Source organism: Lepisosteus platostomus, chromosome 12 (assembly GCF_059453375.1).
Source record: "Lepisosteus platostomus isolate fLepPlt1 chromosome 12, fLepPlt1.hap1, whole genome shotgun sequence".
NCBI lineage: Eukaryota > Metazoa > Chordata > Actinopteri > Semionotiformes > Lepisosteidae > Lepisosteus > Lepisosteus platostomus.
In genome coordinates, this window is record NC_142622.1 from 24,408,256 (window position 1) to 24,431,645 (window position 23,390).

The window sequence follows — 23,390 nt, forward strand, 5'->3', positions numbered from 1 at the left end:
TCAATAATCCCAGTAATTTACTCCAGAATGTATTTGGACACTTTATTGACAAAAGCAGAGGTTCATTAATTAATTAAGATGTAGATTTTTATTATGGTTCCCTTGAGGTCCAATCTCTAACCTTTCAACCTTTCTCACAGAGTACTGCATATACAGCACAAATGTCTGCTCTATGTGAGTTTTCTGGGTTGTGCCCACACTAAGTGCTCATAAACCTCTTGAGAGGAGCAGTCTTTTTTGATGTACAGGTATACTGGAGAAATTACACCAGTGTGCTACGGTTAATTGCTTTATCGTTCATTTAGAGGCAACACAAAACAAACTCTGGATAACTGCATTTTTTACCTGCACAGTATATACAGTATCCTGTTTTTAAATTTTCTGCTGTTTTAGAATTTGCTATATTTTTTATCTCATTGAACCTTGGTGTTTCATCTTTTTTTCAAGCAGATGTTTTTTAATACCAAAGAAATCAATTGCATACTGTACATATTGTTTTATACACTGTTTCTGAATGCTCTTGTTTAGAATTAGAAATCAATGAGAGAGACATTGCAATGTTTTTGCTTTTCTTAGTGTACAGTATGTAGAGGACAATTTGAGCTCTATGTGGAATGCAAAGAGCCATCAAAAACTGTTCACCAGAAAAACAGGAAAACACAACTAGGCTAATAGATGGTATAACAGATAAGAAATGTAGGTATGTGTTTAGCTTGATGAACCTAATAGTCAAATTGTGTCCACACAATTTGAAACTTATAAATTTTAAAATGTAGCGATTTGTTGTACACATTTTCTTTTACAGTATGTTTAAATAAAGCATTTTATACTTAATAGCCTTAACATTTATGAGTCATTGTATGTATCTTAAATGCATTCCGCTAATAATATTTATCAGAGATGGCATTGAGGGGAGCTCAATGACGCCTGAGGGGGTTGGGCTGGTGCATAGAAATTCTGATTGTCTGGACAGCCTCTTCAGGGCTTGGAGAATGTGGGTACATATTTATACTCACTCCACTGATTCTACTGGATTAGGCCAGCCTCTGATTATTCCCTCTGCCACCCTGAATAAAAGTCACCAAGTCTGTTGGCATAGGGGTGGGTAGATGCAAATGCCTCTTGTAAAGCCATTAGGCACATGGCCCCACCAGCACACAGAGCCATCATGGTAGCAAGCTGTCTTGTCTGCTGCTGGGGGAGAACGTAACTAATTCATTTTTCCACTGTTTCTGCCCTTCCCTTTAATAAAATGGCAAGAGAAAGCAAAACTAAGAATGCTCTTTAGCTGTCTTTTATTAACTACTGCTGAAGGTCACATCCAGTTTTTTATGTTAATTGAGCTTGACTAACAAGAGATGAAAAGCCACAAAGGGAGTGTAGACGTTTTGCCAAAGATGTATACTCTACAGAGCAGTTCCAGAGTTTAAAAAGTACACAACTTAAAATTAAAATATTACTAATGCATATAGTGACACATTAAATTAAGTAACCTAAATTAAGGATTAAGTGGAATCACACTTCAAATTAATTTTCCATCAATATGTCATGTTCATTGGTTAAGAACTATAATCACTTCTGCCTTGGAAAACTGTTTTGACAGATAGCTACAAAGATTCTGTCACCAACAATGTTTTCATTTGTGACTTAAATATAAAAATAAACAGGCAGACAGACCTTATCCAGAAAATGTTCATATTTAAGACACACATTCTTTTGGCACTATAAAAATTGATGAGAAGTCCAGTACTTCCCACATGGCCTTAAAAAAAAGAAGGGTCAAGGGAGATGAGAATATGTTTAAAGAATTATTTCAAAGGCAATAGGATTTTAGGAGATCAACAAAGATTTAGAACAGATAGATTTTGCTTTACAAACCTGAATCACTGAAATGATAGGGTATATTTAAATTTTCAGAAGGCCTTTAATATCATTCCTTAAAAAAAAAAAAATTACAAACAGGTGATAAAAATTCATCTGTGTTTGGGTTGAGAACTAGATAATTAATAGAAAACAGATAACAGATAAATAGTGAATTGATTGGGATGATGTAGTTAGTGGAGAACAACTGGAATCTGTTCCAGGATGGCTGATTTTTGCAATTGATAAAAATGATTTAAATATTTTTTATAAATTGCAAAAATCAATAAAGGTGAGCAGTTTTTCAACTAGAATACTTTACATGGAAATGGAAATAGTACAGCAGGTCACAGCTACAGATTATATAGGGTTAATAAATCAGAGTTTTATTGTTAATTAATATTACTCTAAGGTGGACAGATCAATTTAACACTAAAGAGAAAATATGTATATACTGTATAATACATTTTGATTCTTAACAATGCACTAAAAAAATCTTTTAAAGCCACTTAATGATTTTGTTCTCCTTGTTTAAAGAGAACAAGGCTGAATTTGTTCATTTCTACCACACAAATTAAAAGCTGTGCTGTGTCCTTGATGTCTATGTCTCCAGATAGCAAAAATATTGGTAAAATGCTTTCTTCAACTCAGAAGCCATCTTCATTAATTAATTCTACACTGTGCGTGTACACAACTAAAGTTCCCAAACATTTTTTCAGGCACAGCATGCCAGCAGCCTCAATGGCACATTCTTTCAAAAAGCAAATGAATTATTCTGTTTAGTGATTGTAAATGCCAGAACATAACTCGCCTTTGTAGCTTCTTTTTGAGCTCTTGTTTCAGAAAAAAAAAAACATTTTGCTGAGCTTTTAGGTTAGAAGCAGGTTTCTCAGCTTTCCTTGCTCTTTCCTCAGCAGTTAAGTAGTTGCCATAATTATGATGTTTTGTTGTAAAATTGTCATTTTGATTGTATTCATGAACACTGCAATGTTCTCCCAACAGTACACAATCTTAGTAACCACATATGTGAAAACGTATATGCCACCATTGCTTTCCAGTTTTCTATTTTATGCAGTGCTCATCATGGCCATACAATGGTAAATAAGAAAATGACCACCATTATATTGTGGTTTCACAAGAGTGGATGCAATATATATGTATAAATTCAATGTATACTGCATCCTACAAAGAAAAGTGGAACATTATTATCATCAATTTTAATACATTTCAAAATACACTGTATAGTATGTGGAAAAGATCAATTGAATGTGTCTATATATTTTGCTATTTATAGCATTGGGATACTAAAATAACTGTTATAACTCAAAATAGTTATAAAAAAGTTAAATGTCCAGATGTCACCCTTTTGTCTATATTCCTAAGCCAGGTCTAGATTTGAAATATCTTCCAAAATATTATATGAAAGTATAGAGGCTACCAAGGAATGTGGAGAGGCAATTCAAAAGGTAAACATTATATTATGATACTGTATATAGTTAAATTATGTGTTATTTAAATCAAGTAATGTTCGGTTAAAATTACACAATGGACCACTAAGGCTTCATTTAGGATATTACTTACATTTTTGGTCAGTACAAAAAGGATAATACTGCTTTGGAATCAGACCAGAAAAGATCAAGAATTTGCATTCCCAGGATCCTAGGAATATACTACACTGCTGGTCTTAAATAACCTTACCTTTTTTAATAAAGAAATTTACAAAGGTACCTGGCTTCAATCCTCAAAGGAATTGATAAGGTCAACCCAACTGACTTCTTTTTCAGTGGTGATCCAGAAACTAGGGGGATGCTATTGCTTTTGATGTTGACACACTGTCTCCTTATAAGAAATGTAAATGGGAAATAAACTGAGATGTCATCCTCTTATTTGTAGCATTTCTTTATCCTTATATTATGTAATTTATTTAAGGAACAAAAAACAAACAAATTGAAGAGATGTTTGTCTCAAATACGGATCAGAGACAAAGAAGAGTTGCAAAATGACCCAAAAATATGTTCCCAAATTTTGTACAGTCACTAATAGAATCTGCTATTAGTACTCTTTAGTGTCTTTCAAAATGTTGAAAGTGATGGCTCTGTATATGAATAAGCTCCTCAGAAAGTAAATAAAAAAACATTTAATAGACTTTGTAATAAAGTTTATGTTCTACAAGCAAGAGAAGCTCCAAGCATCAAGAGAGGGTTTTATCCATGATACATGCAAATCACTGTTTGATTTGTTAGACTCTGTTAGACTCCTATGACACTCTGCACAGAAAGTCCATAAATAACAGAATCAAAGAAATGAAAAGTAGGCTCAGGAGGAGAAACAGGAGAACCTGATATTTTCCACAGTATGTCATCAAAACTGTGCTGTGGAAACATGCTGTGAAAAGACAGGAACACAGCTTATTAATGTGATCTTTAATGTTTCTGTCCTGAAAATATAAAACAAATCATAAAGTCTTATTCTACTGCATAGAACATAAAACAAACAATCTAGCCAACAACTTTTTTTGTACCAGACTACAACCATACCAGTAAGATTTATCAACAAATGTTTAGGTCTTTTTAGGAAGTAAAGATACCAGGAGCTGAAGGGAAAAAGAAAGTAATATTTCAAGTAAAATATAATAAATAATGTAGTGCATTTAATTAAGACTAGTACAGTATCAAGGTAGGCAGGTGCAGTTGTGGACTTAAACTTTACTGAAACTTTACTGTTTTTTTTTTTATATGAACTTGCCTGAACAACAAGACGGGCTTATTGATTTTATTGGAAACTGTTGCTAGGCTAATATCCCTTAGGTCACTCCTTTTCTGCTTCTTTATGGCAGATCATTCTAAGCATTTTTAGTGCATCTGATTTTTCATAATGATGATTGTAAACAGGTAGGATGCAATCTAAATTTGGTCAAGGAATGACATTTGCTATAGTATAAATCTTCATCTATATAATTCCACATGTGCTTTTCAATCTGTTGCTGGAAATGCGGGTTAACAAAAGTATGCATTGTGTATACACTAGTATTTAATCATTGCAATTTTAATAATTGTTTCTGATGGTGTTGCTTTTTTCATTTTTAGATTTTAGGTGGAGACAGAAAGAAAGGAACAAGTAATAGGTTTATTCCATGCTGAAAAAAAGAAGAAAGAAAACACAACGTTTCGGTTGTGACACCTGAAGAAGGCTCCACGGCCGAAACGTTGTGTTTTCTTTCTTCTTTTTTTTAGCATGGAATAAACCTATTACTTTTTCCTATTACTGTTTTATGCTTATCAGCATCCCCTATCAACTTTGTAAAGCCAATGCAGTAACCCTATCTGTGCACGATACTCTACTTGAGTTTAGTCGAGACTGAAAAATGTGGGGGTGATATTTAATTCAGGCCTTATGTTTGACCCGAGCAAAGGTTCAACATAATGTCAACATATTGTCAAAACATCATTCTTTCACCTCAGAAATATCGCCAGACTATGTCCTATGTTATCACTAACTGTTGCTGAAAAGCTGGTCAATACATGTGTCTGATCCCGAATTGACTACTGTAACATGTTCATACTGTAACGCTCTACTCACTAAGATACAGATGCCGCCATTCAAAATGCACGGTACAAACCCGTACCGCATGCAACTACCCACAAACCACTGCGGCATACCGCAGTATGTGATTGGCTGGCCAAAATGACCGACAGGGGCACTCGTGGTGCATTGGTCGGTAGTGAAAAGATTTAATCATTTAATCTCCTTACTGTGCACATTTTAATCCGCTTAGTATTGAATATTTATATGGAATTTTATAACTTAAGGGAAATTTTAGTAGCTGAGCATAAAAAGAAGAGGAGCATAATGCATCTGAAGGTCATAAATGATATTAATTTAGGAACATAAACATATTATGTTATCTGTACTGTATATGGCTGGTATTGGTAGTTTAAAGAAAAAAATACACACCAGTATTCCATTTCTCCCTAAATATTTTAAGCATCAAAGTCTTACATGTGGTTATTTCGGTAACGTTTTTATGTGTTCCTTCTGACCATATTACTGGACGTTTATATACTTTGTGAAAATTGATTGTTTTCACCTTTTCTGCAAATACGCTCGTTATCGGAGTAAACAAAAGCATACTTTTAGAATTTGATTAATAGGGAATATAATATGGAATCGCGTATCTAAAGAAATTAATAACGATATAATTATATTCAGGTACTGTAGCACAAACAGTAGTATAAAACTTTCTATTGATATGTGTAGGGCTGTTTCATTAAATGTCACGTGACTGGATCAGTGGCATGACAGTTTAAGTAACTGACTTATAAGCGTGAGGTCAGGTGTTCAAATCCAGAAATCGCTGAGTTTTCTTTTAACAAATAAACATTTCTTTGAAATGCTAAAATAGCAAATATTATGGACACTACAGTATATTGACATTTTTTATATTTCCAAATATCACAACATGTTCATACTGTATGTACACAGCGGAACCGCAGGGTGTAGGGAGCAAATCCACGTGAGCCGAAAACGCAACATCATTAATACAGTAATATCTTCCGTGTCGCATTAACAAGTTTGAAAGGAGGAGACACTTTACACTTTAACTCTTCAGTTCACAGTGAAATTTAATCAGTCTCTTTTCTTCTTGTGTCTAATTTTTATTTTAGCAGGATTCAAGCAGGATTTCAGATAAAAGGCAGTGACATCATGCAAGCCCAAATCAAAGTTTAACCCGTTCAGAGCCTACATTACATTTTAGCGTTTCATTTTGAGCTGAAGACCCTCACACCTGAAGAAGGCTTCACAGACGAAACGTTGTGTTTTCTCTCTTCTCTTTTCAGCATGGAATAAAGCTATTACTTGTTCCTTTCCACACTACGCAGGCTGAAGTAGTCACCGGGGTAAAGTTAGCTTGAAGTTCGAAAATGATTTTGGCCTGTACCGTTTTCACTAAACCTCCTAGAGTTACGAAAACACTTGCTGTGTTTACAAAGTACATTGTGAATGTTTTCACAGCCTTCACTATGTTGTTTTAAAGCCATTTTTTTGACCACGCACGAATATTCTTTTGTCCATATCTTCGCAAGGGAAACACAGAAAGCCTTCAATCCAAATGCATTTTAAAGACCACGACTTGTGAACATTTTCACAGCCTCCACATAAAACTATCAGTGAGCTAATTCTCTTTTTTTAAACCTCCGGTTTTTCATCGATGTGTATTTACGCACTAACTGGAACCCGGGGGGACCGCTGCGTACAGAGATTCACATCGTGAGAAAAACTGCTCAATATGGCTTAGTGTGAAAAACCCACATATCACCATAGGAAGCAGAACAGCGCAGTCTCCAATTACCCAGACTGTAAGCACGGGGATAAAGCTTTGTTTGATTTCTGAAACCCTTTCTTTATGTCCTGTTTTCATTAAGATAAGGGTTAACTATATTCACCATACTCCTGACATCAGGAAAATTCAAATTATTACTCAGCAGCTAATTAAAAACAGCTCCCATGATGTTCAAACCGATTTTTTACACAGAAAGCTGACACAGCTTTGCGTAATGAATCTCTTTTTCTCGGCTTTTATTTAATGTGGCACTCTGCACTCTGATAGGGGAATGCTGTTCACAAGCCAATAACATTTAAACCACAGCACTCACAATGCTGCAAATAAGTGTTTTACACACTAAGCAGGTCCTCTGACTTTTCCAAGCCTTCATTTGGGTTATCTTTTATTTTTTATGATTTTTTCAATATGGCACCATTAGATATGCAATACACTGGGTTAGGGGGGCCTTCTTAATGACTCAATAGCTTTTTAAGCATAACATTCACAATGCTACAACCAAGTGTTTTACACACTAGGCAGACCCCCTCACTTTATCCAACCTTGCCTTGGGTTGTATACAGTAACTGTTCTTTATTTTTTTATGATTTTTTTAAGATAACACTACAGGTAATACACTTGGATAGGGGGGTCTTCTTCATGACTCAATAACTTTTGAAGGTATTGTCAATATTGTAGCAATAGACAAAATGAAACGCTTGGAGTTTGTAATGTAGGGATTTCTAAATGTCTTTATCTAGTGGTTTCATTAGTGACAAAGGCTAAACCTGCCTGCCACACACACACAAGACTCAGGATGGTGACGTCACTGCCTTTCATATGAATCTTTTTATATGGAAACATTTTGACACTGCACTTAACAATCTTAGGAAGATCACAAAGCAAGCCTGTTAGCCTGGTTTTTGCCTAAACAAATCACGCCGGAGAAAGTGAAGTAGCATTAACTAGCAAAGGTGTTTCGCAGACTTTATTAACTCTAATAATTAATAAACCTAATTAATCGAATCCCAGGTGTGAGTTCATAAAGCCTGAATTACGTACTACGCCTACGTCTGCAAAACACCTTATGCAAAAATCCTTTCACCTGGCAATCTACCTGAATGCCCAACGTTCCGAGAAGCCCTCCATGAAACCATGTTCGCCGATATTATTACTGACAATAAATATTATCGACACTATATTGTTAATACAAACATGTATGCCATACGGCGTACGTGTTACTGAAGCTAAAAGTTTAGCCTTTGTCACTAATGTAACCACTAAATAAAGACAAATATAGAAATTCCTACATTACAAACTGTATATGGCTGTTACTGGTATTTTAAAGATAAAAAAATACACCAGTATTCCACTTTCTCCCTAAACATTTTAAGCATCAAGGTCTTACATGTGGTTATTTCGGAAAACGTTCTTACGTGCTCCTTCTGACTATATTAAGTTTCTATTAAGTTTAAGTGCCTGCGGGCACTTTTCCTGTCCGTGGGGGAAGGGTAGACTGTCTTTCATTAGAAGGTTAGCCTATTCTTCTCTGAGAATGAAGAGGGGGTGGAAAGTGCCCGCGGTCATTTAATTAATATTAAAATTCGCACTGATTCCCTTGCGAAGATAGGGACATTAGAATATTCGTGCATGGTCAAAAATGGCATAAAAACGACAAAGTGAAGGCTGTGAAAACATTCACAGTGTACTTTATACACAAAGCAAGTGTTCTCACAACTCTAGGAGGTTTTGTGAAAATGCTACAGGTGTGCCAAAATCGTTTTTGAATTTCAAGCTAACTTTACCCCAGTTTGAATTGTCAGATTATGAATCAAAAAAGGCATTTAATTAAACACGTGTGTCACGACCACCAGCCAGCGGAGATCAACACGTAAGCGAGCCAATCAGCACCAGCAGCGGATTACTACTAACAAGCGCCGCCGCACGAGTTAACACACCTGCAATTGCTCTACCGTGCGGCACGCCGGGTTATTTATACCATTCGCACCTGATTCCCGTTGCTCGGTATTGGGTTCTCTTCTTGTTGCTCAGCCTAGCGTTCTCACCCCTCTTTTGCCTTCCTGGAATTCTGCCTGCACCTTTTGCCTTCGGACTTCGGATCTCGTCTCGCCCTTTGGATTGTTTGCTATCATTGCCTGTTTTGGATTTGACCCTGAAGCTCTCCTTTCGACTACGATTCTGTCTCACGTTTTGGATTGTTCGCCACCAGTGCCTTTACCGGATTTCGACTTACCTTCGCCTTCGGACTACGGCTCAGCTCCTGGATTTGCTCGGTACGTTTACTTACCTCCCTGCAACTCCTGCATCTGCATCGGATCCTTTTCACCTCTACAGAGCATCGTTACAGAATACCGAGCCTGATTATGGATCCCGCAGACTCACAGACCCTTCGTTCCCTTCTCCCGCAGCAATCCCAGACCATCGCCCAGCTTCAATCTTCTCTCCAACTGCTCACTAACCAAGTCGCCTGGCTTTTTTCTTCCCCTGTTTCGCCGGCTCCCGCACCGATTCCTACAACGCCTTTTTTACAAACACCTGCTCCAACCACCGCGGCCCCGCCCACCACTCCCTCAACTTTACCATTTGTTCTCCCGGAGAAGTATGACGGCAATCCTGCAGGCTGCAGGGGCTTTATTGCCCAGTGCTCCCTGGCTTTTCAGCTGCAGCCTGAGCGTTTTTCTACTTCTCGACAGAGGATCGGATTCGCACTTTCCTTGCTCACAGGCAAAGCATTGGATTGGGCTGCAGTATTGCTTGCTAGAGGAGAGCAGCTGTTCTCTGACTTTCAGCTGTTCGCTGACCGTCTCCAGGCGCGTTTTTCTCAAAGCAACCCGGATTTGACTTGCCTTCGGCTTTCCTCTCTTCGCCAGGGCAACAGACCACTGCAAGATTATGTGGCTGAATTCCAAGCCCTCGCCACGGAGTCTGCTTGGAACCCGGAAGCTTTGGTTTGCCTCTTCGCTAAGGGTCTCTCGGAGGATCTAAAGGACCACCTGGTGCTCATGTCCTTACCAACCTGGTCTCTAGAGGCGGCTATCGCTGCGGTAGTTGAATTGGACACTCGCATTCGGCTGCGGAGAGCGGAGAGACACCCAGGAAGCAGACCTGTGCGGCCCATGGGTCCTCCCCTCGTGGCGCCCACCCTGCCACATGCACCCCTGTCCTTGGAGGAAAAGGAAAGGCGCCGTCAGGAGGGGCTGTGTCTGTACTGCTCTGCGTCGGGTCACCTGCTCGCTACTTGTCCTTTGAGACCCCCACATCCACCTCGAGCTCCCCCACTGCCTACTGTTAGTGTCAGTAGTGCTGTTTTTTCACAATCCTCTTCAGGGCCTTTATTCCCAGCTGAGATTTCCTGGACGACACACCTGAACCAATCATCTCTCCTAACAGAATCGTGGCAGCGATTCATTGCTCCATTGAAGATCAGGTCAGGCGTGCCCTCAACGGAACTACAGTTCCTCTGTGCTGCCCCCCGGATAAGCTTTTCGTCCCGAACAACTTGCGTTCTGCGGTTTTGCAGTGGGGACATGATTCCCGGTTTGCCGGCCACCCGGGATGCAGACGCACTCTGGGCCTCCTGACCTTTTTGAGAGCCTTCACCTCCAGCTCACAGGATGATTGGTCATCACTACTTCCCTGGGCAGAATATGCCCACAATTCTCTTACCTCCTCCTCCACAGGTCTCTCTCCCTTCCTTTGTTCTTTAGGTTATCAGCCCACTCTCATCCCTGTCACACCTCCACTCACGGCAGTGCCGTCCGTGCAACAATATATTGCCAAACTGCGAAGGACCTGGAAAATGGCGAGGACAGCTCTTATTAAGTCAACCCAGCGCCACGCCAAATTCGCCAACCGACACCGCAGACCAGCCCCTCGTTTTCGGAAAGGACAGTTTGTTTGGTTATCTACACGGAACCTACCTATACATCAGCCTTCCAAAAAGCTTGGGCCTAGATATATTGGTCCCTTCCGGATTCGTTCCCGGATCACCCCGGTTACCTTCCGTCTTGCTCTCCCCCCTACCCTCAGAATCCACCCCTCATTTCATGTCTCCCTCCTGAAACCTGTTTACCGCTCGCCCCTTGCGGCTCCCCAACATCGCCCGCCACCTCCTCGTCGCATTCAGGGGCGCCCGGCTTATACAGTCCACAAGATCATTGACTCCAGATGGAACCGCGGTACCCTGCAGTATTTTGTCGACTGGGAAGGTTTTGGTGCCGAGGAGAGATCTTGGGTTCCAGAGAAGGATATTTTGGACCCTACACTAATCAGTGACTTTCACAGGGACTATCCTAATCGGCCGTCTCGGGCGTCGGGAGCCGCCCGTGAAGGGGGGGGTACTGTCACGACCACCAGCCAGCGGAGATCAACACGTAAGCGAGCCAATCAGCACCAGCAGCGGATTACTACTAACAAGCGCCGCCGCACGAGTTAACACACCTGCAATTGCTCTACCGTGCGGCACGCCGGGTTATTTATACCATTCGCACCTGATTCCCGTTGCTCGGTATTGGGTTCTCTTCTTGTTGCTCAGCCTAGCGTTCTCACCCCTCTTTTGCCTTCCTGGAATTCTGCCTGCACCTTTTGCCTTCGGACTTCGGATCTCGTCTCGCCCTTTGGATTGTTTGCTATCATTGCCTGTTTTGGATTTGACCCTGAAGCTCTCCTTTCGACTACGATTCTGTCTCACGTTTTGGATTGTTCGCCACCAGTGCCTTTACCGGATTTCGACTTACCTTCGCCTTCGGACTACGGCTCAGCTCCTGGATTTGCTCGGTACGTTTACTTACCTCCCTGCAACTCCTGCATCTGCATCGGATCCTTTTCACCTCTACAGAGCATCGTTACAACGTGTTTGCGATTTTAATCAAAATGGGGTTAGACCATTAGACTTGCAATACACTTCCTTGTGATCGTCTTAGAATATTAACCTTTAAGTTTTTTTTTTACTTTTTAATTATACACTTTAAACACTTTAATTTTGTAAATGCTACACATGTAGCGGCGAGGCTTATTAATAAGGCAGAATTAAGTGTTTCTGTGCTTTCCCAAATGAGGCCTCATCTCTCTGTTCATCTCTGTGGTGCAGCCACAGAGAAACTATTCATGCAGGCTGATTTAAAGATGTTTTCTTTTGATAAGGAACAGCTCCCAAAGGGGGATGCACTTAGCTAAGCCTGGCTATCATGATCAATGGTCATCCATTGGCGTCTATCTGTCTAGGGAGTGCCAGACGGACATCTGGACTGCATTCCTAAGTGTCTCATATCTCACCTTGATCAACCAATCAGGGACTGGTAGGGCCGAGTAACCCACTTGGGACTCTGATGCCCATGGAACTTTCAGCCAATGAACGAGCTGAAGTTCCTCCAGGTAAAAACAGGCAACACAGAGGGCCTGAGAGACCTTCTGAGACTTTTCTAAAGGGAATTCGAAGGAGAATTCCAGGGCAGGACGGCCCAGGAGCAGAAGGCTCCCAAGGGCACGACATTCTCGCAGCGTGTCTCCTGACCATCCTGACATTCAGCCCGGACAACCACGGAACGGCCAGTGTTTCGGAGTGCCAGAACTTTCCTTTGTTCTAAGAGTCTAGAGCGGAGGTTGCCAGAGAGTAACCAGAGGATCCACCCGAGGTTAGCACCAGCAGCAGGCCTCGTGAACAGGTCAGAACTGTGGATAGCTGAATCACTATTCAGAACTAGCTCTTCATCAGGAACGAACCGGTCCTCTTCCTGACTTGCTGGGACCCACGAACATCTTTTCTCCGGTGCACAAACTTTGCTAGTTAAAGCCAACACTAACTAGCCGGTCAGTGAGCATCAGCAGCGAACCGTCGCAAGCCGCACAGCACAGCCTGGCACCGAGCCAGAGAGCGCGGATTGGACAGCAACAGCCTGAAACTGTTTCTTTGTGCCCGCAGGAGATCTGAATCACCAGAGATTGGATGAGTATTCAACTTCAATGCATTACAGCTCAAGAATTCAATTGTTATCCCAACCAGTTGATATCAATTTAATTCCTAAGAGTTATGTACTTGTTTTGAGTATCTAATGTAGAAGTTATAACCAAGTGCATTTTACGAAACGGTCTAAATGAATGATATACTGAACGTATGTCCTCTTGATATATGTAACACTTAGTAACTGACTGAATATATACCTTTTGTATTCTGATAACCCTCTCGATAAGATCTGTTAGGTTTACATGCATATTCTATGTATTAATAAATGTATCCTCGTGTATTAGTACCTGTGTGTGTGCGTTGTTTGAGTTATATCGCATGGTTGGATTCTAAAGCCATCAAAAGAATCAATTTTGTGATTTACTGCTACAATTAATAATTGTCCCAGTAAATGCCCAAACCCTACAGAACTGGTGCCTTCAGAGAGCACACTATACACATATACAGATACAGTAAAATTACATTCTCCTGTCTTCCCGTGGTGTTAAACGAATTAGCAGGTGATTGAGATAACAGTGCATCGCCCACTGAGTGGAATGTTCTCATTTGTTCTCAAGTGTAAAAAGAGGTGATAATTCTTAATAATTCCGTGTCACATTAACTAACTCTTCATTTTATTCTGCCAGACAGTACACGAATATAATTATATTATTAATTTGTTTAGATACACGATTCAATATTATATTCCCTGTTAAACAAATTCTAAAAGTATGCTTTTGTTTATGCCGATAATGAGCGAATTCACAGAAAAGGTTAAAAGACTATGACTTTTCACAAAGTATATAATCTTAATATAGTCAGAAGGAGCAAGTAAAAACGTTTCCAAAATAACCACATGTAAGACTTTGATGCTTAAAATGTTTATGAAGAAAGTGGAATACTGGTGTGTATTTTTTCTTTACAATACCAGTACCAGCCATATACAGTTTACATGATATGTTTATGTTCCTAAATGAATATTGTTTATGAGCATGTGAAAGGCATGGTAAATTGGAGATTGTCAAAACTTACTTTGTATGATTGGAAATGATAATGTGACCAGATCAACGAAATGCTGTGGTGTTACTTTTTGTCAATGAAAACGTATTTTCGTTTACAAAGACGGTTACAAAGTAAGTGGACCAGGGTAATACTTTGAGCTTACAGCTTGTCCAAGGTCAGTCATTAATAATACTATTAGTAATATCTTCGGTAAATACATTGATGCATAAAGTATTTCTGCATAATTAAAATATTTATGATAAAGGTGGTAGGTTGTGTACTTTTGTCCAATATTTTACTTTTACTTTTATAAAATATACCAACTTTTTAATGTTTAATGATTAACATGCTGTAATACACAGTTTAAAATTAAAAGTATTAAGAGTATACAACTTCAATTCTTAATTGAAAAAAGATTGTCAGCAGTGATCGGGATTCGAAACCAGGTGTTTTCTGGTGACAGCTCAAATGCTGTACATGAGAGTTTAAACTTTATTAGCGCCACCTGGTGGTGATTCCGGATACTATTAACATAATCTAATTTGCATAACGGTATGACGCAAAATGACGCGTTATGACGCATTTAATTGCGATACGCCTACCGCGTTGTACCACAGCATATTCCACTCATTTTGAATGGCTGTATCTGTATCTAAATCCACATTGAACAAACTCCAGTATGTCCACTATTCGGCTTCCAGAATCCTGAACAGGTTAAACATTACTCCTGGAATCCTTGTACTGGATTCTTGTCAGGATTCGTGTTGACTTCAAAATGCTAATACTCATCCATAAGGCTGTGCATGGTTTGGCACCTCAGTACCTGTCTGAGCTACTATCATTCTACTCCCCAATTCGCAACCATTGCTTTTCTAATTCTGGTCTCCTGTCTTTCCCCTTAGCCCATCTAGACTTTATGGGTGACAGGGCCTTCTCCTGTTGTGCCCCAAAGATCTGGAACTATATCCCTAAAGATATTACAGAGTCATCTTGCGTTGAAAGTTCTTTCAAATCTAGCCTCAAAATATTCTTCTTTATAATGTGCTTTATCTTAGCTGGTTCTGTTATATACCACTTTGCTCCTACCATATTCGGTACTCCCACCTACCGTCTCCTCTCATTGTGTATTTTCATTGTTTTTATATTGTGTACTTTTTTAGTGTTGTTATCATTCTGTAAAGTGCTTTGAGAGGCCATCTTTAAAGGCACTATCTAAATAATGTTTAGAAAATTAACTTAAAAGGATTTAAAGGATATTAGGATAAGAGAAAATTGTAATTCATTCTGATTTTTGTATTCTATTTTGCCATTTAATTATAGACTAACTATACTGTACCTTCACCTTGTTTAAGTCTCAATTTTAAAATATGTACATTTTGAAATCTTTGGTTACCATAGATTAAATTTTCCATTTTATGTTTATTTTTTCTTCCAATTCCAATTCCAATTCCCTGTCGGTTCATTGAATTCACTCTAGTACATATATTACTTAATTAATACCTAAAAATCTTGCTTCCACAGGGTGTTTCTGTGTGAACCTGAAGACCAGCAGTTCTGTGGAGCCCCAGCAAGCATGAATATGAATATGAACTTGACAATGAATATGAACACAAAGGATGGGAAGGTGTCAGAAGGGGGTCTAAACGTCACACTGACAATAAGACTACTAATGCATGGAAAGGTACCTATATCATGGAGCTATAAAGCTACTGAAAATGCTGTCTGTTTTTTTTTTTTTGGGGGGGGGGTTAATAAATAGACAGAGTAAAATTGGTGTTATTTTTCACACAAGATTAGATTTATTTACTCTTAGGACTTGGAGGACTAGATGAAGGTAAGATACGTCTCAATATGTAAATCCACAGATTCATAAGTGGGTGTACTTTCTTTTTTACATCACTATACATATTATTTAACCATGTAAAAGTAACCATTAAATAAGTAAACCTCTTAAACTAGACATGGGAACTGTGATGCTGCTTGTTCAGAACGTCTATTATAGAAAAAATCTAATTTCATTAATATTTTTTTTTACTGCTTTCATGTTATCTCCTGGATAATAATTTGATAAATAAAACAGAAACATAATCTATAATACAAATATTTCTGAGAAATTGACAACCCTTAGCTCAATCACTATAGAAACAGAATGTCAGGAAGAATTGCTTTGATCTGAGAATTTTTTATACAGTACTTGCAAAAATGTAGCTGCCTGCCAAACATAATATTTATCAGCACAGTCCATAGCAAAAGGTCACTAGAGCTTAAAATAGGCTTTTCTATATACAGTACTATTCAAAAACTGTGTTTTATTGTGTTGAAAACTGTACTCAGAAATATACAGCATATTAGTTTTTCTTCTGTGTAATCCCTAGATACTCCAATTCTTTGTATTCCTAAACACGCATCTCCTCTTCAATAGAATACTACATGTATTGTTGTATAAATTTATTGGCAACATATTGTAGGAAATCTCAAAAGCTGTACAGTGAGTGTGTATTGTCTGTTCCATAAAATATACTAGATTCTCTGACCAAAGAATTGCTTTTCTAAAAATGCCTTCAAAGTTTAAAAGTACATTCTGTACACGATTTAACAGGTAACACACGCACCATCCCCAGTTAGTATATAGGTTTGTATTATAAGAAGAACAAACCTGGCTGACTTAAAACTTTCACAGCAGTGTCTTTATTACATTAATAATGGCAGTGCATATATATTCAAGTTATTAACAAGTGATTATTTTAACATTTGTAATGGATTCGGGTTCTAAGGGCTTGTGCCCTTGCTGCTCCCTGTCCCAGTTCATCCCTCCACTGCACGGGTGCAAACACAGGTCTCCAACATCACTCAGCAGGGGTCTTGCAGGCATAGCTAAAGAAGACCTTCTTCTGCCTGGGCGGTCAAGATCCCTGTTATGCGCAGGGGCATATTCGTTACAATATCCAGCAGCCATATCATTCTCACTCACAACTGGCAACCCACTGAACCGAAGCAGGTGTGTGCCTTGTCAGTACCTGGATGGGGGACCTCCTGGGAAAACTAAGGTTGCTGCTGGAAGAGGTGTTAGTGGGGCCAGCAGGGAGTGCTCACCCTGCGGTCCATGTGGGTCCTAATGCCCCAGTATAGTGATGGGGACACTATACTGTAAAAACAGGCGCCGTCCTTCGGATGAGACGTAAAACAGAGGTCCTGACTCTCTGTGGTCATTAAATATCCTAGGGCGTTTCTTGAAAAGAGTAGGGGTGTAACCCCGGCGTCCTGGCCAAATTTCCCATTGGCCCTTACCAGTCATAGCCTCCTAATAATCCCCATCTATGAATTGGCTTCGTTACTCTGCTCTCCTACCCACTGATAGCTAATGTGTGGTGAGCGTTCTGGCACACTATGGCTGCCGTCGCATCATCCAGGTGGGGCTGCACATTGGTGGTGGTGGAGGGAGTCCCCATTACCTGTAAAGCGCTTTGAGTGAAGTGTCCAGAAAAGCGCTATATAAGTGTAAGCAATTGTTAATTAATTATTATTATTAATATATTGAATGTATAGAATTCACTTTCTGTTCAAGCACTCATCTTAAATCTTTCTTCAAGCATAGGAAAAATATTTATTACAATTTTTTTTTCGGTATTTAAGTTGAAAAGGAAACATGAATTTTTTAGTTTTTTTTTCTGTTGTCAGATATTCCATGACTAAACCATGGCCAGCATGACGTCTGAACACTAAAAGCATGGTCAAGCAAATCCTTACTATAAAATAGCCTAGAGACAGATCTCTAATGTTTGATGTAACATGAAGAAAAGGTGGAAAGCCTGCAGATGTGCTATTGTAATTCTATTTAGAAAAAAAGTAGCTTATTTCTAAAGTGCATTCTGTTGATCTTTACTGAAGCTTTTAAAACAGTGTTAGCAAGAGTCTGTGGATATGTGTATACTGTATATAAAATATGGTCTATGAAATTAGCTTAAGCCTTTTCGGATGCATTTTTAAAATCCGTTTTTATCTGCAAGTTGCATACACATAGATTTTCACAGTTATAAGAACTTTTAGAAAACCAGTAATTAAATACAGTATGCCATATGTATGCAGTTCAGTAACACACCACCAGTTTCCTTGAATAACTCATGTAATCCTGGTCATTTGCTAAAAAATGTAGTATGTTATCACCAACATTCTGTGAATTGTTTTATGCAACAATATTGGTTGTACTGAACCATACAAAAATATTTTCCTTCTTTTTCCTTTAGGAAGTCGGCAGCATAATTGGGAAGGTATGTCTACTTTTATATATGATGATGCCTTTTCTGAATTTAAAGTTTTTGTTTAAAATTTGTTGTGTTTCTGATTCCATATTTGTTTGTTTTAGAAAGGAGAAACAGTGAAAAAGATGAGGGAAGAGGTAAGTAATACTTTTGATTGAATTATTTCATGTCAAAGTAAATGTGCAGTAAAAATACTTTTGTATTTATCCTTCTTTTTATTGCTGTGCTGCAGTCCCTACAGAGTAGGAATCATCAGCTGTTTTGCTCCAAAGATGTAAAATGTTGTCGTTCATGCAAAGTACTGCACATAAAGATAAAATAAAAATATATGGTCGTAGAAAGCTCATCTTTACTGGATTTTGACACATGCTTGTGATAATAGAAAACAAGGGATAATGATGTGCAAGTATTTAAAGATGCCATAAGCATGGGCCATAAAAACTAGCAATAACTTTTGAATATACAGGAAAATGATGTGCATCTAAAAATCAAAAGGTTCATAAAGAACTGCACTGAAAGCAAAGTATGTGTCACTTCGTAAAAGCATATAACTTGTATCCCACTAAACATAACCAGTGTAGGTAGGTCAGACCAAGCAACCTGTATTTATTGCAGTATCTATTAGTTCTAGTGTAAATCAGTGTTGTTTTGGCTTAATGCAGAATGACTGGTTCAGTGAAAAGGTTTCAAAACAATGACAACTAAACACAAACAAGAAAAGAATTAATTGGAATGGTGGTTAGAATTCAACCAATTCATCCTACAAATTAGGAAAGACCCATATTAATTTGTCATATTAGCCTTCATATGTTCCACCTTCCATACAAATGCACCTGCGAGCTTGTTTAAAAGAGCAGGTGAGTGCAATGAATGTTAGCCCCTGCCCTTCGTTCTTCCAGAGTGGTGCTCGAATCAACATTTCAGAAGGCTCCTGCCCAGAGAGGATTGTCACAATCACAGGCCCCACAGACGCCATATTCAAAGCCTTCTCCATGATTGCACTTAAGTTTGAAGAGGTCGGTGAATACTCACTCGTTCTTTGGATTTTTAAGCAATTGGATTTTTTAGAATTTTACCTTAATTCAGGATGAACAGCAAAAAAATAAATAAATAAATGTACAGTATGCATTTACTTTTCATGAACATGTAACTTTTCTACTATTTTTGTACTATTTAATTATTTATTTTAAAATAATAATTAAACAATATAATGATTTTATATACAAGTATGTACAATAAATGGTACAGTATGTACTGCATACACATACAACATTATGCATTTGACAAATGTGATATGTAATCTGCAAACACACCTTTTTAAAACATATCTAATGATCTATAGCACACCACCCCTAAAGCACTGTCAGAACTGGCAAAAAAATATCTTTTTATCAACTTTTTTATAAACTTGTTAGTTTGGAGTCTTCCTGTAGAATAATTGAAATGGAAAAGGTCAGGCTGATGAATGTCAGTACTCTCAGATCACTGTGTTACTGCTCTCCTGTGTTTGCATCAAATTTATTTTCTGCTTGTTTTCACGTGTTGTCCAACTAAACGTACCACATAACTCCTTAAGAAAATTGTCTTGCAATAGAATATACTTTCTTTGTAATCCATATTGAATTCTCTTTTGGTGTATAGTAAACAAAGGAGTTCTTGTACAGACAATTAGTTTAAAAATAGTTTTGAAATAAATCGTTTTCTCTTTACATTAAAAAAGAAGAAAAGGGAATACAGGCTATTTTCCAGATTGCTACACACCTTGTTGTTTTAAGGGTTATTCTACATTTAAAACATAAAGCATTTGTTTTCAAGATTTCAATTATAAATTAAAATACAAATCCAACCATCCATGACCTTTCAATATTTTCGTTAGTGCGCATGCTTGGAAACTATTATACCCAACCAGGTCATAGGTAGCCACACGTACCCGTGAAATTTATAAATGAAATGCATTTATAAAAATTGTTCATTTCTAAAATCTTCTAAGTACAGCCCTTTAAATCTTTTATTTTGTTCTAGGGCCCGAATACTAAAATCTGATTACAAATAGAATCGCCTGTCTTGCATTAAAATCAGATTTTTTGTATTGATGTGAAGTTACAGTATGTCTTTATGTTTTGTTCAGAAACCGCTCTTTAGACCTGTCTGGAAAATTTGCTTTGATCCATGCATTGTGTGCAGGGGATTAGGGTGTTAAGCAGAATGACAAATCTCTTGTTAACTGTTATTGACTATGTTATTACAGGATATAAATGCCTCAATGACAAACAGTACAGTGACAAGTAAACCACCCGTAACACTGAGGCTGGTGGTCCCAGCAAGCCAGTGTGGCTCATTGATAGGAAAAGGAGGGTCCAAGATCAAAGAAATCAGAGAGGTAAATTACTATTTTCTTTGCCTTTTCTAACTCTAAGTGCCTTATAGAGTGCATAATGATGGTGTTGATAAACCAATGTATTTCTGGGTACTCTCTACATACATGATGCATTAAACATCTTATTGCTCCCATGAAAATATTAAATACCATTCTTTACCAGTCCCTTTTCCTAGTTTTTTTCTATGTTATATTGCTTGTACATTTTTTACATTCAGGTTTGACACATTTAAAAATGTGCAAATATGTTTGTCTTTATATGGGTCGGTATTCATGTTACATAAAACAATACATTGTTTCTGAAGTGTGAACTGTTGTGCATGTGCAATTAAATCACTGTAACTTAAAATTGTAAAAAACTTCCATGTCTAAATCACATTTTTACACACAGCTAATAATGTACATTTACATTTTTTTAAATTGAATACATGCTGTTGAAAATGAATATATTTTGTGTTGAAATTACCATTAATTACATTTTAAGGTATTAAAATAAATTTGCACCCTACACTGTACTGTATGCTCTGAGTATCCTAAATTCAGCTTCTAAACATTGATATGAATATGCTCGTACTGAACTGCTTAACTATGTTTCCTTAGAAAATACCTTGAGCTTTTCCTGTATATTTGATCTTTTGTTCTTTATCTTACATGTTTCATTTTCTAACTTTTTATTTAATAATGAAAGCATTTACAAATATAACATACTGTTCACAGTGCAGAGTATAATTTATACATTTCATCTTTCATATTTTGATTATATTATTTTTTAAATGATCCCATTATGCCAGCGTGGATGGGAGGTTACATGTAGAAATATAATCAGCAAAAACACAAGAAATAACCAACTATCTAGATAAAACGCTCTTTCTGGTCTTAATGGGGGGCACAAAACCAATTGTTTTACAAAGTTTCCCCTAACAGACAACTAAATGAACTATTGAATTCTCTCAGCCATTTATATTTATTTTTTCTTCTACACTTTGTTATAGAGACCAAATACAACACTAACTTTGCATAAAAACAGCCTTCTGGCTTACATCAGTAGCTTTGCAAACCATGAACAGAACAAGCAATTCCCTTGCAATTGCTACATTATGGCTACATACACACTTATTATTCTGTTCATAACCTGATATTGTTTTTTGCATCAGGACTGTGAAGAAGAAAATGCAAAGCTTATTCATCATTATGACAGGATATCTGAATAAATGCTATGATTGGGAAAATTTTATTGTGTGTGCTTTAATTATAGGAAGCATAATGTGCTGTAATCATGAATGACATTTAGTTAATTTCTCATTATCTAATTAAATGAAATATGGAGGCACATAAAATACCTGAAAAACAGTGTAGCAACCAAAAATGCTTTTTTATAGTACATGTACAGTACCTGTAAAAGACAATTGAGGGCTATTGTCATCAGGATAGAATACATTCAGTGAGAATTCCAAGATGTTTATGCTTGTTTCATGTGTTTCTATGTATTTGTTTTGAAGTTGACCTAATTAAAATCTGTAATCCAGTATTTCTCAACTAGCTCGAAATAGTGCCTGCAGTCATTAACTGGTGTGGTGTAGAAGTTTGAAATAATTGCATATGAGAAAATATTTTTATATGATGCTTTTGTGAAGTAACCAAAGTGGAGTGCTGCACATTTGGTATATGCACAGGAGACAGAGACTATGCTATAAGATGAGTTTTTCAATTTTGATGGACATAAAGAAACAAAACCAGAGAAAGTCTTAGAGTGGTTAAGAAAAAGCTCTGTGTTTCACTGGCATCAGCTCATGCCAGGATAAGGCAACTACTGTATGCACTTTGAGGTAAACTCTGATCAAACACTGATAATATTTTTGTTTGTAATTCTGTATTCAGGGAAGCATTTGTATGGGGAGGAGGGTAGTGTCCTGCAAACATTTTTATATTTATATACTGTAAGTATAAAGATGGAACCAGTTGCCGTGATCTAAGGCAGCTCACATTCCTTGTTTTGCAGCACATACTGTACCTGTGTATCCCAGTGTCATATTTCCAATCTGAAGAGTCTAATCACTCTACCATCTACAGCCTTCAGTTTGGCAAAGTGTGAAAGGTCAATGAGTGTCTTTCAGGGACACTTTAACCTAAACACAATGGCAGCACACATGGCCCACAGAAGAGTCTGTGTTGCTTCTTTTAAAGGCTTTATGATTTTTCTTCCCTGTACCATCCAATTTATATATTCATATCTTCAAGAATACCTCTTATGCACAAGATGTAGGTTCTTGTATGTACGTGTCTATGTGCCCAGCCCTGTGCCGGTTCTCGTCAAAATTGGTTTCGGCTCACCTGTGTACCTGAATTGGAAGAAGCTGTTACAAATGATGGATGGATTCATGAACACATGCATTTTTTTAGAAAATAAGCACTGATCTGGTTTGCTGAAATGCACAGCACTGCACATCTTTTCTCTCTGGCTGGGGAAGGAGAGGGTACACAAGCCCAGCAACCCTTCCCTAAGCCAGCTGAGTCATTACACTGGCAGATGGGGTGACACTGTCTTATCTGTTTAGCCTAGTGCCCTGGAGGCTTCCATTCAGCAGTGCATGAGGAAACTCAAAATGACAG

General features: G+C 37.9%; 1 protein-coding gene across 10 annotated transcripts in view; it reads left to right on the forward strand.

Annotated features, from left to right (window-relative positions):
- The window catches only part of LOC148651328 (poly(rC)-binding protein 3), a 402,183-nt gene that overhangs the window by 355,478 nt on the left and 23,315 nt on the right, over positions 1-23,390 (forward strand). For all 10 annotated transcript variants that reach the window (XM_088601457.1, XM_088601456.1, XM_088601449.1 and 7 more), the window contains 5 exons: positions 15,666-15,825; positions 18,389-18,412; positions 18,508-18,540; positions 19,303-19,419; positions 20,652-20,783. In XM_088601457.1, coding sequence (XP_088457583.1) covers positions 15,666-15,825; positions 18,389-18,412; positions 18,508-18,540; positions 19,303-19,419; positions 20,652-20,783 — 466 coding nt within the window. The remainder of the gene's footprint in view (positions 1-15,665; positions 15,826-18,388; positions 18,413-18,507; positions 18,541-19,302; positions 19,420-20,651; positions 20,784-23,390) is intronic.